Source organism: Habropoda laboriosa, unplaced genomic scaffold, assembly GCF_001263275.1.
Source record: "Habropoda laboriosa isolate 0110345459 unplaced genomic scaffold, ASM126327v1 scaffold291, whole genome shotgun sequence".
Taxonomy (NCBI): Eukaryota; Metazoa; Arthropoda; class Insecta; order Hymenoptera; family Apidae; genus Habropoda; species Habropoda laboriosa.
Genome location: NW_017100515.1, coordinates 1,020,871 through 1,039,775, shown reverse-complemented (window position 1 = coordinate 1,039,775; position 18,905 = coordinate 1,020,871). Strand labels below are relative to the sequence as shown.

The following is an 18,905-nucleotide window of genomic DNA, read 5'->3' as shown; positions in this document are numbered from 1 at the left end:
TCCTTTAAAGTAAGTGCCAATCAGAAGACATCCGTTCCATAACGGAATTATTGGCGCCTTAGTCAAAGGATTTACCCCCGTGCAAATGATCTTTAGCTTCGATTTGTATGCGATGCTGTCTCGTTATTACTACTTCTGAGGGTGGTGTCGGTTGGCGTCTTCATCGTCGAGGATAAAATGTTGCTGACTGCCTCTGCGATGTTTTTCGTCAGCCTATCAATCGTGTCTGTGAGTATTTGTTCGCCCGTTTTATTCATGTGCGTGTGCTCATGGGAGTCCAACTCGTGATCGTGGTCATCCTCGTGATGATGCTCCACCTTGTGGCCGAGCACGTGTGCATGACCGTCGGATGAATGTGAGTGAGAATGAGAGTGAGAATGCGCAGCTGTAAATAAAGGAAACAATGTTAAGATAAGTTTATTTTTTAAGCATTATCTTCTTGTTTATTAGACGTTTATAACGTTTTCGATGGACAACTCTTAGAAACAAGACAATTGCAACACAGTTGTTGCTGTTTGTGATTAGAGATAAATTGAAAAATGCCTTGTTATCTGAAACGTCGATAAGGTAGAAATTCCTAATGAGCAGGTGATAAAATCTAATCTGCTATTTGAAAATGATCCATAGTTAGAAAGATAACGTTGATCTTTTGTCGACATAAAATGTTCTTTATCGTTTCTTATACGAAATATTGAATATTTACGAAAGTTAAAACTATTTTGCACAAAGATTTTCGAGAAATATGTATTTAAAGATGTCGCATGTTACGGTAAGGGAGCTATCTACGAATTTCTACTAAATGGTAATGACAGATCCAGACGTGATGGATAGTTAAGAAAGCGGTCGAAAGTCGGTTGAATTATTCACTGTCCTACGTTGCAGGTCATTGCCATAGGTGGAGAAAGCCCATGAATAACCAGTTGTTTTTTTGTAGAGTATTGTTCTTCGTGAAAAATATTCCTTAGTTCCTCGTGACCATAATTAATCGTAATAAGTGAGTGAGAATTCTTATTGAGGTTATGATGCAATTTAACAAAAAAAAAGAAAAAAAAATGAAATCTGTTTCATTTAAAAGGAATATAACATAAATATGTATATGAATAATGAAAAAGAAATAAGACAACAAAAACTACAATATTAAAAAAAGTTAAGCTTAACGAGGTTAATGACTGACAATGTAAAATGGCCTATAAATTGTTTACGGGTTACTGAATATTATGCTTGTTTCTTCCTGAATCAAACAGTGTAACCTGTCGCTTCATCTCCTGTATACACCTTCACTGTCGATTGTATATCGTGAAATCAAATTACATAATGGGTGATACTTCCGTAAAACATAGTTGTTATTATGAATTTTTCACAGGTCTTGAGTCTAGACCTCTTAAGTAACTCGCCTGCTATTATTAAAGTGGATGGCAAACGCATTCCAAGCGCCTGATAAGTATGCATTCAGTCATGCACGGAAAGGAGACTACACCTGGCACATACATGTGCTGAAAATTTGCTATGTATTATGAAATGTGCAACTGTTGAAATACTTTGGAATCTTACTTAACATCCAACGGATCATTAACGACATTTCATAGTATTAAAAAAAAAGCATTAGTGATCTTATATCTCTCTTTAACATTTGTTATTGAATCGTCGATAATTTTTGACAGAAATGAAAAACGTTACTACGAAAGACAGATCGATCAATTGGCCTCCCGGTCGATTTCTTTCGATCGTTGACAGGCACCCTATCGCGCGTGCGCGCGTTTACGGGTATGTGCGTCTGTTATTCAAGAGTCCAGCAATGATCGAGTCGGTAATAATATCACGTACTTTTCGTGAATTAATAGGTTAATAGGTACATCCGAGTTTTATCTGGTGGCGTGCGTCGTGACGATTCCTCGCACGGCGGACAATGTTGCCGCGAAGCAGAAGTTCACTGCACGTTCGCCCGCCACCGTTATCAGAGTCATTAACCTAATTGCAATTGAGAGATGTCGTGTGCTGGAGCGTTGTCGTGCAACGGAAAAAATAAAGCCGGACACCGAGTGGAGAAAACGAGAAGTCTGTCTGAGAATTCGTGTAATCAGTCATGTAGACAGATTGAAATAGCCTATCTAAAGGGAACGTGAATGCAAACTACCCACATTACGCGTAAATCATCGAGCAAATGGTATGCAGTGACGAAACAACCTCACGTTTTTCTACTTAACGTCGTGGATTCTGATTTTTGTCAGACATATCTTAATTCCAGTCGATAACACATCTATCTCTGTTTGTAACAGTGTGTATTGAACAGCAAGTTAAATCTCGGTACACATTGACGATGAAATGATAAGAATTCAAAGACTAAAGCTATTCAATTTAAAGGCATCGATGAATCAACGTGGTCCTTCCTCGACGAGAGATTAAATATACGAAAAAAGAAGAAGGAACGATATAGGTTATATACAGTCTGATTTCTTAGAGTTTTCGTGGCCGTGACTTTTTAGACGTTGCTATTCGACTGCTCGCTGAATCAATAGGCAGACGTCGTTTCCACGTGCTACGAGAACACGTGGGTGGTGATTGCATCAAGGACGTACCGGCAATAGGTTTGCACCGACGTTGATAGATTCGGAAAACGGAGATGAAAGGCTGCCAAAACGATGGTTGATAGTAATGGACATTACGAGCAATTAACTTGACAACAGGGTTTAGCGAAGAAGAAGAGTTGGAGGAATTGAAATCAAATATTTCCGTATGTACAAGGTGGTACATACAAAATGGATCCCTTGACTGCAGGTCAATATGAAAACTTATTAAATACAATTATTTATTTTTGGTAACTTTTTATTACCAGTGAAAGAATTTATTTTTTTTTTTATTTCATTTAAACTTGGGACTTTCATGAAACAGATCAATTAAAAAAGAAGAAAGAAAAGAAGATATAAGTAACAGAAGAAATGCATAGATCTCTCAGGGATAATCAATTATGGTATTCTTTCACCATCAGATTCTGACAATGGATAATTGTACGACCTCGTCATTGATCAGACAGAAAGAGAAGGGGGAAAAAAGCGATGCCCACGGAAATCAGTTTCCGTAATTAAATATCAGCGCCCGACACGCTTCAACAACGGACGATCATCCGGGAAACACTCACTGGTGATTTGTAGGCCCAACATCAGCATGAACCCGACAATTATGGCGGTCAACTGTAAGAGCCCACTTTTCTCGTTAGCTCTCTCGCGTGCCAGCACCTCGAAGAAAACCACGTAGAGCAACGTTCCAGCTGCCATTCCTTGTAATATCGTTGGAGTAGGTCCAAGGTTCTCACTATCATTTTTAAAATGACCAAGAGCCAATCCAACGGCAATTCCAATCGGTGTGACCATTGAAAATATCGTCAGGTAGCCAAGGGTAGTCCTGGTGGTGGCTCCAGCGACGTACAGTTCCATTCCAACGCAGAAAGAGATCACCAATTTGTGTGTAGCTATGGCAGCGGCTAGATAAACTACAGAACCAATGGATGGTTCTAGACCAACTGCTAAACCTTCGAAAATAGCGTGAAAGGATAAAGCTAAGACCGTCAAGAGTCCCTGTATTGAAGTATTCTTTGTCATAACTGTATGTTTGTGTTCATGATGCTTCAGTTTAGGATAATGATTCAATTCTGCATCAGACGGGTGTCTCATATTATTCTGAGGGCTGTGTTCAGTGGAAGACAGTCCTGTAGGCGAAGATAGAACGAATATTGCTGGTAACATCTTATCTGGTTTGCCATCATGAATATCTTCCAGGTCTTGCTGTATGGATCGTTTGTTCAGATCATTCTCGCTGTCCTCCAGATCGTCGTTACCCTCCTTCCAAGTGGACCTGATCGTAGTGGACATCGTGGTTGTTGAGCCGGTCGATACAGTCGTTGATGCACCTGTCTGATTGTTGCATCTACGCACGGACACTGTCCTATAGAGGAGCGCCTCCGATGACTCGGGTTTTCCCGTCAGCGCTGCGTGCACCGCCTCCTCAACGAAGTAGACGAGGAAGAATCCGGCACAGAACAACAGCTCAGACAGGCTGAGCGTGCCCAACGTCGGTAACTGACCGTTCGTTTGATGCCTTTCCACGCTGATGCGGACCTCCGGGGCTAGGTGCAGGAAGGTGGTGAACAGGAGTACTCCTCCGCCAAAACAGAGCAGCAACGACGTGTGCAAGCCCTGGGGATTACACGTTATCCTCTAATTTGTTGAACGTCTCACGTTGATAGTTATTAGGACAGTTGTTGTGTAGGGTTTGATAAGGTTGTCTCTGATTTAATCAATATTAAATCAGCTTGCAAGGGTTAATTTTTTGTTGAGGGATTTGGAGGAATGACTGTTGGACGCTCGACGAAGTTTGTTTAATCCTCTACTGATGGGATCATAAGATAAAATAAAAGTAAAAACAAAAGTAAAGAACGTGTAAGAGAAAATTACTGCTTGCTAAGACTTTCTAAACTAGAGACAATACGAGGGAACAATTTAAACTGTCTTACTGAAGTTTCTTCACTGTACTCAGTGTACAATAACTTATACTTTGTTCCCTCAGTTGAGGATTAAATTATTAAACGTTTCTAATAATTTATCACTGAAGTACCGAGACAATTTCATACATTCGGAACGTACTTGTGAATCCGCTGCAGATCTCGAGATAGCGCTGGAGGAGGACGCGTTCGAGACCGAGGTGGATGTACAGGTACTGGAATTGTTGGAAATTCCGTGGTGCCGTTTTTGACGATGATTCATCCTGTAACGTCCGATAATCAACGGCAATATTCCCAGGAGCAGGGAGCCGAAGCCGAGACCAATCATCGCTCCAATCTTTGCTACCAATAGAACCGTAGACGTCGTTGCTTCCTCCATCTCTATTTCCCCTCTCTATTGCTCAACGGCAAAAGGTAAATTCCAATTCAAAGAGGACTTCCTTTCAATTTCTCTTATTCTCCAAGGCAAACGATAAACGTTGACGTTCGTTCAACGTTCAGATTCTTCTTTCTTGATATCTTTTCTGATTACCACTTCACTGTGTCCTTGTTCCTTACATCATCCTCAATTACCATCTCGTACACCAAGCTCCTGGTGTCTCAAACTATTCTTCTCTGTCCAAGCAGCCAATCCACCAAGGATATCCTCACTTTTTCACTTAACACACGCACCAGCGAACGCCGTCCAAATAGCAAGACCATCAGGATATCTTCAGTGTCAAATAAAACAAAATCAAGCTTCTCTCTCACACTACAACATCCTATCATTTCAAATTCATCGCATCCCTATCAAGAAGAACATCCTACAACTCTGCCTATCTACCTTCTCCACCAGCTGAGATCAAACTAAAAAACCTACAAATACACTCTGTATTCTTATACAGAGGAATACGTCTCTAAATTCACTCTATATTATTTCATTAAAAGCAATTAATATCTCTATGTTTCAACGTCGCAACACAATGAAATTTCCACGGGAAATCGCGTGTCCCGGATCCAGGCTGATGCTCTTGCCTCGTGTCGCAACGCTCAACTTTTCTCTTTGAAAGTGCGAATGGACGAGGCGTTTTGTTACGAAACGTCGTTTCCACCGCTACGTGTACTTTGGATTTCGCGATGTATTCTCTGCTTCTGCGAAGCACAAGGAAGATTCATGGGAACGAGAAGCGTTCAAGTTAGCACGAGCGAGCGACAGCCGGGTCCACGCGGTTCGACGGTGAATCGGACACTCCAGGGCTGGTTGGCCACTCGACTCGCAATCCCCTCGCGTCTTACGTAGCGCACCGTTTCCTGCTCTCTTCCCCTTCCAACCAGCCGATCGTTTCCCCAACCAAGCCCATGATGCTCTTCTCTCTCTCCTTCCTCCGTTGTATATTGCCGCTATCGCTGTGTGCTCGTTGCGTGTCGCAGCCGGTGTGTATGTAAATAGTCCTCGCAGGTACATGAACTCGATGTGTCTGTTGGTAACCCGATGGCAAACGCGGTTCGCGGATACCGTTTTGTGAATGTAACCGATGGAAGAAGTATAGTTGAGGACGGGTCAGGTGTCAAAACAAATATGTATATGTTTCGAGCATTTGAACTGGAGATTGACAGAATTCTGGGAAAATAAGAACCTGAAATCTTAGACAGTGGTGTAGTATCTCGTATTTCACAACAGTTGCTGTGTATTCTAGTTTCGAAGAAAAAGTTTATGAAAAGAGAAAATATCAAATATATTACAATGAAATTTCAAGAAAGTTGTCATTGGTGAAAGTGTATATTATCAACGAGGAAAAAAAATGTGATTAGATTATACACGGAGCATTGTATTTGAATTTACGACCTTGTTACATTTCTTCCACCGACTACACATATACCGAGGTCCGCGAAGGAGAATGAATGATTGACAAGCATCGCGTGCTTGAGGTGTCTGTGGCAGGAAGGCAATTGTTGCCTTCATTGATCGGTGGATCGATCGGCCGCGATGCTGAGTGTGCTTGGCACCTTTAGAGAAGCTGGGAAATACTGGATAGCGGTGTTGGATTGAAGGTGAACTTAATTAGTAGTTTTAGGTAATTATTTGGTCACGTTTAAAGGGATAGGGATTAAGAATTATTTTTTCTTTTTTTTTTTTTTAGATAGTAATTTACAATGTTTGATTCATGAAGTGTTAAATTTTTAGTTTGGAAATATAAGGATCAGGAAAAGAGAGAACTATAAATGATAAATAGCAGAAATATTTTTTGTACTATGTAGGTTTTATAATTTATTCAACTTGCAAATTTTGCAACTCGTGTTACTTTCAAACTGGAAGCAAATATTTCACGTCCTTTGGTCATAAAAATGGCGAAACTATTTAACTAGGAATCGATTCAGGTTGGAATCTCTGGGGATAGTCTTTTTATAGCAGTTAAATCAATTCTAATTCGATCAGGTTTGCAACGTAAACGTCCATGTCGACCATGAATTAGGCATGCTGGTACGTAAATGGATGAAGCTGGTCGCATGGGGAAAGGCGTCTCGATAATAGCAATGCGGAGTTGAATCATTGGCGCAGAAAAAGCTACTGTTTCGCCACGCGGATTATATACCTCTATATTACGCTTGTATTTACACACGTGAATTTTCTGATAGTTTTACGTTTAATCAAATGGAAATTTAATATCGACGATAAATTATTCGACTATCGTTTAATTAATCGTGCAACGCGTTATTTTATTGCAATTGATAGTTTCATAATCTCTATCGTTAATTTTGAAGTACGTGTAAGCCAGGAAGCTTATTTTCATACTGATAATAATGATTACTAGGATTACCAGTTCCATTGTTATTACTAAATAGGCATTAAAATAATTTAAATGTAATTTCAAAATTAATCTGAAAATTAACCTTAACACGAAACTTCTTTGAAATAACTTTCACATGTTTTCTCCCTTTCAACAGCAACGACATCTCGAACATTGACCTCAATGCGTCAGCTTCTTACTCTATTAAATTTAAATTGTGCGCTCAAGCGGCCGATAACTGACTATTGACCACACTGGCAATCGATAAGTGTCAAACGAAGCGATAGTTTCGGCTCTTGCAATTGTGGTGCCGTTCACGACCCCCACATTCGTAATCACGTAATTTACTTTAATTTATTGTTACATGGACTAGATAACCGTAAGGCAACGATGTTTACAGAGGAAAGCTTTGATCACTGGTCGAAGCCTTTAATTACCAGATCAGTCAGTTTCTTTTATTGCACGCTAGATTCATTGCTTATTACGGTTAAAATGTTTCTCGTATTGTTGCGGCAAACGTTTATGAAAAGTCTCTAATCGAGGAACGATAATTTCAACTTTGCGCCTAACCTTCGACTGTTTGCATTGAACTCGACTACACGGAATTTTCAATTGTGTACTAGAGTTTGTCCTAGGGATACTCTTAAGTTTTAGCTGAGAAGAAATTTTATACTCACTGATTATCTGCAGGGCAAACATCACGACGAACCCAAAGAGAATCGATAAGTATTGAAGGAGACCGCTTCTATGCTCGCGGAGAATCTCGAAGAATACCACGTATAATAACGTGCCAGATGCTAAACCCTATTACATATACAATACACATTAGTTTTCATTTACTACACTTAATTTTTATTGTAACACTTAAGTATTTTTTAAACATCAACTTAGAGAAGTATAGAAATTTGAAATAAAAAAGGGCGATGGTACCTGCAGTAATACAGGAACTATGCCATTGGTGGCGGCGCTTTCCCCACCAACTAGAAACATTCCTATACCGATCCCTAAAGGAGAAACGACCGCGAATGTGCAGACATAGATCACCGAAAGATACCTCCTAGTTTTGGAGGCTATTAGCTCCACGCCAATGCAAAATGCTATCACGAATTTGTGTGCCGCCACTGCCACAAACATGTACCTGGAAGCGAAATCAATATATTATCAGTTTCCTTGAATACTAAATATGTTATGTACGAAATTATTCGACGCCTATTATCAGTTTAAATATTTCAATATGAGAAGAGAGTTTGTGCTACGTAAGGAAAACAAGATAATGTTGAATGTTCAGCCTTTTGTTAAGCAAGAGACAATAGATTGTTGGACTGGTAACTTTTATTATCTGGCAAAGTTTCAATTCGCATAGTTTTGTTGTGTTTATTTAACAAATCAAAGAGCTAAGATCAATCTAATTCTTCGAAAAAAAATTATTTCAGAAATTAGATTCTGTTGGGTATTTGCACAAGTTTTGCTTTCATTTTTTTTATGTAAATTTCACTAATATCAATTCAATTTAAGATGATTTTGAAAAATGTGAATATTGTGTTTTTGTCTATGTCTGTACATAGTCAAATCACGTTTTACCGTTTATCAGAAAACAAACATACCAAACGTAAGAGGCTGAACTTTCTAGCCCGATAGCGAGTCCTTCAAATAATTCATGCACGGATAAACCCAAAACTATTAATAATCCTCGTAGAGAGCTTATTATGAACTCATTTTTCTCATCCATTATAACTGGTAAGTGATGCGAATGGCCGTGGCCGTTACTGCAACAATGAATATATTTTCATTCCCTGTAATTTGCATACTACATACTCATAACACCCGGTTAAAGAATATCCTCTTTCTTACTAGTGTGAACGTCCGCTGGCGCAATTTGGCGGTGTTTTTCCATCTTCAACCAATTCATTGGTGCTCCTACTAACGTCCTTGTTCGAACTTTCTTCTCTATTGACCTTCCTCGCTCTAATATACGTGTGCACTGATTCTTCCACCAAATACATGATAAAGAACCTATAGAAATATGTGAATTAATAAATTTTAGCCTTAAATTATATATTTTATTGTATGCTTTTTACGTTTCTTGTATTATTATGCAATTTACCCGGTACAAAGAAACATCTCGGCCAATGAGAAAGAAAGTTCAGGAAGTTTGCCTTCTTCCGTCAGATGTTCGACCCCTTCCTTCACTTCCGGCAGTAGATGAAGAAACGTCGTACAGAATAGAACTCCACCGCCAAATCCCAGAAGCACGCTGACCAGTTTTATTGACCTACCGCAAGGAAGTTAGTTTTTAACATGACTCTAATTTATCGACATGTTTCTTCGACTCTTACGTCATGGGGGTTATCTTTTTAATTATTGCACACATGAAACTATGTATGTACCTTATAATCATCGTACTGATAATAAAATCCGCAAATCCTGAAGTCTAAGGTGTTTACTTTCGATGTATGTAACGTGACCAACATTTAAGTAGGTTATCAGTTTTCTAAATTCATGTCTGCATTGAAGTACATATAATTGTAGGTAAATAATTTCAGGCATTTAAATAATCGCGTAAAAACGTGGAAAATGTTTGACAGGTGGAGATAAAAATTAAATATTGTTTTTGTTTTTTTTAGTTATGTCAGGGGGAAACATCGATACCTAGGATTCTCAACATCGGTGGTGTTCCATTTCAAGCACTTTGCCAGTTGCATCGGTAGAATGCCCATGCAAATGCTTACTGTGCACAAGATGACCATAGTGACCCCCTTCGCGATCAGTACGCTCGACGTATTCCCATCATCGTGATGATGTTCCTCCTCTTCCTTCTCGTGATACGACTGTATGGTGGTTAGGAGTCTATCCATAAGCGAGCTATCTTTTAACAGAGACATCTTTCCCCTTATCGACAGTCGAGATGTTCTGAAAACAATGGATACAAATGTAATTTACATACGATTATCCATAGAGCTAACATTTTCTAATACGTTAACTTCAAACGTAAGTCAGTACCCTATGGTGGTCAATGTCTTCTTACAAGATTGACAATATTTAAAACGTAATAAATTGAAGAAAAGATTAGATTAATTTTTTTTTTCTCTCATTAAAACATTACGCAGGAATGAATTTTTAAATAATAAATGGCGAAATATTCGTCGCTGGAGCACTAACCGTCTTGTACGTCGGTAATGTAACGTACAACATATTTAAAAATAATTCACAGATTTTTAACTATTTTCTACATCCATTTTCCGTTGTCACTGTTTCTTTTTTTATCGAATTGTACAATGTCCACGATTTTTCGATTATATTTAGAAACATATTTATTTCAGTTAGTAGTAGTTTGTCAGAAAACGAAGATTTCTTTTTTATCAGAACAAGATCTGATATAGTGCTTTATCATTCGATCTAAGTCTTTATTTTATCGACAGTTACAATATTCCCTAATATGTGTTGAAAATAATACGAATATAACTGAAGCTTTGTTTGACGAGCACTCATTTCATAGGAACACTATACATAAATATTTTACCTCTAAGGAAGCGACGTATTGAGTTCACAACGATATCGCCTACAGTACTCATTATATTGCTTTTTTGTAAAAAATTTGAATTTAAATAAAAAATATTCCAGTTTTTTACGACCATTATTATAATGGCAAAGTATCCATTTATGCCTTGATTCGCAAACGGAAGAGGAAGACAAATTAATCGCGGCCATAAAATGTTGAAAATACACGTGAATGTTGAGTACCAAGGTATCGAATCATGTGCCATTAAGTACCACTTGAAACTGCTGCTTATAATTCGATATGGGTGTAAGCATTTCGTATTCTAGGTAAATACATCGATTGTGGAATACTTCAGGCTATACTGAACTATAGCTACTAAATTTTAAATGACAATTGCAACAATTTTCTACCATTATTCGTTTCTTTTTCTAAAAGAAAAGAATGTTATGTGAGCGAATAATACGAACGTATAGTAATTTCATCATCGCTCTTGGTGTTTTGTTACATGATACAGAATTGTGCAAATGCAATAAAAACCTTCTTTACACGGACAATTATTGAATTTTCACCACTATTAACTAAAATCAACAAAACTTCAATTACTCTCTAATATCAAGGTACAATGCACTTCACAACATGACTTTCTACTTTATGAAATTTTCTAAGGTAAGTAACATAAACAGGTTTTACTCAGCCGCTTTAGTAGTTTACTTAAAATCGTCCTTACCAACTCATCGATTCGAAATTTAGCCTATTTAGCTCTTATCCAGCTGGGATCACTTCAGGTGTTTGGTATGACCGTTAGAGTCGACGTACTAATAATCATCTAACTTTCTCAACTGGGCATATATATATATAGATAGCGCTGCGATATCAAACTAGTTTTCTTGTCTGATCGCTCAGAATCTTGAGATTAAGATATTCACCGATGAAAGATCTACATACATATGCTAGTTTGCGTAAACATTTTCTTGGATATAATGTATTTATCTGATTCATTGTGTTGATTGTGCTTTGTACTTTGTACTTTGATTGTTACACGATTTGCGGGACATCCGTTTTCGATAAAGACTACTTTTGAAAAGCCACTTATTTGTCATTGAATTCTGGTAATCAGTCGACAAAATACTGTTATCGTGCATATTAGTCTCCAGGGGATCTATGGAGCCTTTCGATACAGACAATCTTCTGTATTTCGCATGTGCTTCTGGCGCTATTACTCGCCGTGGATGAAAGTGCAACTGTTTTTTACGTTTTCCAGTTTAAAATAAAGAACGGAATAGTTTCTTTCAGAAGAAAGATTGCTTTCCTCCGAAATTGAAATTTCTCAGGATACAATAGTACTACACTTGGGATATTTCGCTTTCAACCAAAAGCAATCGGTAAGAATGGTCGTTAAACGCGGGAATCACGCAAACGAGAGCCAAGAACGGATGGTACTACATAGTACCGGAGTACTTGAGAAGCAGTGAAAGTGCAGTCTCCACGCTCCTTTGGCAAAACAAAGAAGAAAGAAAAGACTTTTGCGTTTACCCAAGGTAAACTGCAACGTCTGAACTGATTGTGACCGATTGATCATAACCTTTTTTTTATCGTTCGATTCCAATGATCCTTGTCAAAGTTCGACATTCACCGCATCGTTACACTGAAGCAAAAGAAATTAGGATTCTGCATCTCATCAATGTTGCAACACGGTGTACATTTTATTATTGAGTTGCTGGAAATTTTCTAGCGGATTTTACACGTTGCAGATAATTGCTGCACCATAAATAATTTTACGATCATTTTGCAAGGATATTAACTTTCTACTTTAAAAAGAAAATGTAAAATAACATGAAACTTATCTTTTTTTTATTTGTAACGTTTCGTATTATTTTTTTACCTTCGAAAACAATTCCAACGTAGTGCTCTCGCCAACTTATCATTATATTGTCAATATTTGCATTCGTCAGTCGGATACCTATTTTTTTATCGTTATGTACCTTGCCAACGCACATGTGTTTTCCACTTGTTAATTTCTATCGCTTATTGACCGTACGCGTTGGCATAACTTGTAATTACCATCATCAAGTATCAGGAAAATGTTATTTTCAAACATCCAATGACAAAGAAAAAGAACAATGAGTGATGAAAATAGTTTTTTGAACAATCTAGCCGGTAAATACGAGATTTTCCACGATGACCGTCACGATTACGTCTGACTCTCGGTAATGCACACATAACGAGTTTTCTATGAGAATCTAAAAGAATCTGGCGATCTCTCAAGTGTGCATCAGTCGAAAATAGTTTTTCGATTTATTTTAGTCAACACGTACTCGAAAATATATTTAATCGATCCCGTTTACAGATTTTTGTGCTTACATGGTGCGTGTTTCGACAATTCAAGAGAACTAGGATCGTCGGTTGGTCGGTCAGTCAGTGTCCACTCTACATGTATCCGCGAAACCAGTTTCAGCCGGCATAATCGTCCAAAAAGCCCGCTGGAGTAATAACGAGTTCCAACCTTTTTTCCTAGTAATTTGTACTTTCGACAATCCCTCTTTCAGTGGTTTGTTGCACGTAGCCGTTTTGTAGTTAACTGATTCAAGTAGAAACGCCTTTCTAATGTTATTTTTTCTTTCAAATCATTCACCAGTATTTATGTATTGTTAAAGGAGCTTAATTAAATTGCAGTGTTGTTTGAACGTTCACAGTGCACACCGGATATTTTTTTAAACTATTGCCGAGCTTCAGGATCGAATTGCGAGGGGTCCGTTAATTGGTTGTAAAAGAGAGGAATGATAGACACGAACGACTGCGATGGAGGGAGTAGCTTGAGAAACTATAGCTCGAACGAAATCGATTTACCGACCGAGGTCGTTTCTCCCACTATAAGTTATGTCAACCTTCACTTTTATCATTTTACCATGTGCGTTTTCTTAGACGTAATTTAAGGGAGTCAATGATTTCTTTTTAAGTAGTGTATTTCATATTATAAAGTGTGTTCTATAAATGGTACAGCCGTGAATGTGAGTGGGGTGATGTTGCATGAAAAAATAAACCGAAAATATAGAATAAAATCTTTTTAAAGGCCAACCTTTACGGTTGAAACATTCTGTATACATATTAGGCAAATGTAAAGGATGTATACGAGTATTACAGTTGGAGTTATCCATTTGTGACCTTGACTAATCAACTAATTCGAATCAGACTGTAACTTCAGTAGAAAATTGTTAAAACGCTGATACGATTTTTTCCAAAGATTTGAAAGCAACTGTAAAAATGATCTAACGACGTTGAATATAGTAAAGTATATTTCCACTTGAACTGTTCTCGAGGTTCGTGGCAACGTTCACGGTCTATCATCTATACGTTGGCGTGTTCCAATGAAAATCGCGCGCGGTTTGTTATTGAGCATTGTTGAACTGTTTCATCAGAGGGCCAGTTGTTGCAATCAAGATAACTGATCGTACGAGTAAGTTTTAATAGCTGTAAGTAATTGATGTTCGATGCTGTGCAATCAGAGGTTTATGCTGTTAGACAAGATGATGCCACTGTTTTCTTTTTCTATGAAAGTATAGTGTATACCGTATCGCGATAGTTCTTGCAGATATATATATTCAAAGTGTAACGCTCCCGATGTTTACAGTGACGGTGACTAATTATCACGTGCGAATTCTTGCAATTATCGTTATTTGAGAAACGTCAAGTGTCGTTCTAGAAGATGCATATCGGTTTTAGAGGAGATTTCTTGCCAATGATTAAACATTTTATAGAAACATGATTTTAATATTTTCAGCATGGGGCGATTTTCAGTGTTCTATCTGAAGCGCGGGAATCTTTTTTATTATCGTATTTTCGTTACTTATTACTCCCTAACAGTGTTAGAGATCACATTTTATAATGAAACAAATTTTGGAATTATTTTTTTTATTATATTTTTCTTTCGTCCGGCTTGCGATCGTATTAGGGGAGAGCGGGGTAATTCCGGCTACATAAACAAGAAATGCTATAAAATTCGAACAAGTTACACATTTGTTAATTTTTTTATATTAATTGATAGCTTGAAGTGTCTAGTTTGTATTAGTACAATCCAGAAGGCATAAATTTACGTTGTAATAAAGTTAGAAACATAAAACGAAGAAAGGTCATTTGACTGGTGAGTTTTCTTTATAAAAGAGGTAAGAAAACTGTTAAATTAATAAAAAATTTGTATTATTTTTTGTTTTAAAATTAAAACAGCAGTGGTTTCACTTGTGTTGTTAACTGGATTTTTTGGTTTTCTTCCAATTTTTGTAGCAATATTAGAACCTAGAAATATTTTAATTTGGCAAACCATAACCTAAAATAATGTAAATATGATAAAACTGATAATTACTGTAAATGTAATGTAAATACAAACTACCTTCTTCAATTCTTTGCAATGTTAAAAGCTAGTTGGAATTACCCCACACCTTGTGTTCAGATATTTGAAGTAATACACTGAATTGAATTTACATATCACAAAAAACTAAATGTGACTTCGAAAGTAGAAACTATATAACAGATAATTTATGTCGATTCCAGATACTAATTTAAATTACTTGAAAATTGGCCACTGTTACAAGGTTACGTTGTAAAATGAACATTCAGGTATTGTTTAAAATAAAAGGCTGCTACAGTCACAGAAACGATGAATATTAACTAGCCGCGTCATTGCCAAGTGGCAGTACCATACAAAGTCAAATATACGCGTTTTTCATTTTAAGAAATTAAAGTGGCCGGAATTTCCCCGCTTTCCCCTACATCATCCGTAGTGAAAGCGTGAAATGAATTTTCCTAACCTAGAAAATTTTATAGAAAAGTATGTCACACGTCACTTCCAATTCTATCGGAAATTAACACCGAAGCAATTGAAGCAATCTTCTATTACATTGTTACAGAATCCAGTAGAAGAAATCACACAGTATACTTTGTCAAACACAGTCCAATTGAACGCACCAGGTACACTGTTGTATCAATGAATTTCAACACACATTTATCAAACGTAATATGTACCCTTGATAATTAACGAGCGATCTTCAGTTGTGTCGCGAGGTAAACTTCTGCGGAGGATAACATGAATCGCACTTGCAAGAGTCGCGGCGAACTACAGCACACTGAGTCGGATGCGTGAATAACAGCGTTGCACGGGAGAGAGTAAGCAGAGAAGCGGTGGAGGAGATCTTCATACCTGTTTATCGGGATTCCCCGGTGTGTTCACGCCCCTCTTCAGGGGATTTCTGCGGCCGGGTTAAATCGGACGATCCACCCTGGTCACGCGTGAGGACGTGATGTATTCATAAATAGCGTACTGTACGCCAAGAATCTACTCAATGACCGATCAGAGTTAACAGGGGAAAATGTTATGTCAGACTAGAGAGGTCTGACCTAAGAAGTTGGCCGGTTCAGGGAAAGATCAAAGGGGTTGCATACACGTAGAATGTCCACAAATATCTTTGTAATTAGATTTTCTTTTTTTGTTTTATGGAGAAAGGAAATACTTTTTTTAAGTGAACTTTTTTTATAGGGGGTATACTTGGATTTCAGCATTTCACAAATTTTATCGAAAGATAGAGATATGGTTGTTTTTATAAATTGAGAATTTTTTCGAGGTAGTATTAACGTATTGGTAAAAAAAAACATTGTGTAGTGTGTTAAATTTCAATTTTATTCCTTTTTTTAGCTTCCAGGATAAACATGTTTATCTCTAAACCACGATTCTTTGAATAAAAAAATTGCGCATCTTTTTTTATTCGGCCAATTATGCAGTTCCTCAAGGTGACTGCTAATCAGTTGGTTACAGTCACGGTTTTACCGTTTTCGATTCGTTCTTTTCCTCCTCCATAAATCTTCTACCACTTTTAACTTAAAAAAGATAAACCGTGTTTAATTTTGACATGCATGATGTATAAGTTGAAATAATCGATGTGGTGGTCGTTAGAGCATATCTTATACTTCGATTAGTGAATGTTAGTGAAGGGGGGATTCGTGCAACATGCATCGTATTTTCTTCACGTTTAAACGGAAACTTACAAATGCTTATTTTTTCCCCAGGTGCGTCACTGTCATGACTAATCGTCGGAACAATTGGAGAACACTGAATACCAGCATTTTTAAGACCGGATTCTCTATCAGCCCTCGTTCAAAGATACCATAGTTAAGACTCCAACCACTTACTTCAGCTCTAACTAACCTAAAATTCAATTCTGCGAAATAGATGAATGTAAAGACGTAGAGTGTTCAGAAAAAACATGTCGGAAATACAAAGGAGATTTAACTAAAGAATAAACGTTGAAAAGGTTCATTGTAAAGTATGCAAATTGGAACGCATAGCTCTGTGAGAAGTTCTACTTTCAGGTACTCTGATCAATTGCACTATAGTCACAAACAAATTCTTCATCTTTCTATTTTTTTATTCAAATTATTTCTGGTTTACAGAATATTATAAACAATCAAGGTTAACGAAAAAGAAAATTGGTTTCAGAAATAATAAAAGTAGTGATAAACTTCAACTTGAATTGCGTGGACGATTTTAACCGAAAATAAATGAAAAGTGAAATGGGTAACATAGTATACGCGTGAGAATAAAACAATCTATCCGTAATTGTAAAACACCGTCGCTTCTCCTTTAGCAATTTAGCACGAAGAATTTCCTTGGTGATGCAGATCTACAGATTCGTCGTCGTCTGGTCGTCTCCGTAGTTGACTCGTATTATCGTTTTCGCACGCCTAGCCGCTTGTGACCTGTAGTTCTGCTAGTTGAAACAAGCGTGTGTACGGTTGACACGCAGGGAATGCTATATTACGCTTCTGGGCGAAGGAAAAGAAAAGGAGAAAGATGTTAAAAGAAGTGAAAAACTGTGTACCTATTGATTGTAAAAATATCTCCTCTAATCTAATCTTCAAATTTACGATTATTTCAGTGCTTAATCATAGTTTATAGATAATAATACATAGTACTTAGATTTAAAAAAAATCTTATTTCTGGGCTTAATGAATTCAAGCATCGTCTTCGGTGCTACTAATACGATGACTATTTTCTTGTACATTCTTTTATGTAATGCGAAAAAGTAAGAATGGCACTTCTTCGTTGGTAGACTTACGAACGAAAAATTTCCATTCTAACTTGGCTGATTATTTAACAAGGGAATTACGAATCCATCAGAAGATTGTTTTCAGATTATCGGTAATGAGGGGAATCCATTTATTCGAATAGTTCTTCGCCCACACTTTCCATTCGTTAATCTCATCGTGGTGGTGGTGACCGACGTCAAACAAAATCTATGACGCTTCGAACACACCTTGCGTAAATAGCAAAGAATTTTCCTTGTAGAGGTCATCGCACAAGGAAGTGAACGGAAACTCGGTCCCTCGATCTAGCTCGATAGAAATTGCATTTGAAAAGGGGACAGAGAAAGCGGAAGGCAGAAATGTTGCACGATCTCTCAAATTGTGTCGATTCATGTAAACTGTGGCTCTTCTAAACGTTTTAAACGTTTTTCTTCATTTACGTTTGAACATAACGAAGTTAAAGAGGATTTAGTAGCAGCATGATGTTTGAGAATATTATCCAAGCAGATCTTCATGGAAATTGCATTAGAAAATTACCACTCGTTAAATTGATAGCGATTTTATTGGCTGTAATATATGAGAGATTTAGGTTTCCCGATGTGAATTATATGTTTTTTTCTTTTTGTGTATTAGCTCTTTAGATGTTTCAGTATTAAAGTATGATTTTAACGGAATCCCATACATGAAGTGTGTAGCAATACAAATGGTATTGGAAAGTAAAATAGAAGAGAATGAAAGAAAAATGTGGTACGTGTGAACATTTTTCATACGAATAACGATATTGGTACTGCTAGAAACTGAAGAAGGATTGGTAAGTCGTTAAATGCCAAGGATAAAGGGGATTACACGCTTTTCCTCCTATTCCTTAGACGTTACAGTGAGAAAGTGATATTAAGCGAATTGTACCTGCGAGAAGAACAGGATTGTTAAAGTTTAGTAGAGAAATTAAAATAGACTAATAATTAATGAGACGAAGATGGATTTCGCGTTTATTCTATTCATTGAACAGACAAATAACAGAAAGGATTTTTTCAGAGAACGTGAAGCGGAAGAAATACCACAGTTGTAAAAA

General features: G+C 37.3%; 2 protein-coding genes across 2 annotated transcripts; both read right to left on the bottom strand.

The window, feature by feature from the left end:
• Window positions 1-92: 92 nt before the first annotated feature.
• Window positions 93-4,874, bottom strand: LOC108576445. The gene is made up of 3 exons (XM_017939450.1): window positions 4,638-4,874; window positions 3,137-4,190; window positions 93-385 (listed from the first exon to the last, which is right to left on the bottom strand). Exons 1-3 carry the CDS (start codon window positions 4,872-4,874, stop codon window positions 93-95), a joined length of 1,584 nt encoding a protein of 527 aa, XP_017794939.1.
• Window positions 4,875-7,734: 2,860 nt separating this feature from the next.
• Window positions 7,735-15,874, bottom strand: LOC108576360 (zinc transporter ZIP1-like). Its single transcript, XM_017939333.1, has 7 exons — window positions 15,779-15,874; window positions 9,913-10,173; window positions 9,368-9,535; window positions 9,115-9,276; window positions 8,868-9,029; window positions 8,194-8,401; window positions 7,735-8,067 (listed from the first exon to the last, which is right to left on the bottom strand). Exons 2-7 carry the CDS (start codon window positions 10,143-10,145, stop codon window positions 7,735-7,737), a joined length of 1,266 nt encoding a protein of 421 aa, XP_017794822.1. The 5' UTR covers window positions 10,146-10,173; window positions 15,779-15,874.
• Between the last annotated feature and the right edge of the window lie 3,031 nt (window positions 15,875-18,905).

Bases quoted from the DNA above. Each gene is read 5' to 3' on its own strand.
- LOC108576445 (XM_017939450.1), bottom strand. From the start codon at position 4,874: ATGGAGGAAGCAACGACGTCTACGGTTCTATTGGTAGCAAAGATTGGA. The intron at 4,191-4,637 runs GTACGTTCCGAA...TGTAATCCCCAG, and splicing joins GATCTGCAGCGGATTCACAA to GGCTTGCACACGTCGTTGCT. The intron at 386-3,136 runs GTGAGTGTTTCC...CTTTATTTACAG, and splicing joins GTTGGGCCTACAAATCACCA to CTGCGCATTCTCACTCTCAT.
- LOC108576360 (XM_017939333.1), bottom strand. From the start codon at position 10,145: ATGTCTCTGTTAAAAGATAGCTCGCTTATGGATAGACTCCTAACCACC. The intron at 9,536-9,912 runs GTATCGATGTTT...TCCTTGCGGTAG, and splicing joins ACCGATGTTGAGAATCCTAG to GTCAATAAAACTGGTCAGCG. The intron at 8,402-8,867 runs GTATGTTTGTTT...TTTCGCTTCCAG, and splicing joins AGTTCAGCCTCTTACGTTTG to GTACATGTTTGTGGCAGTGG.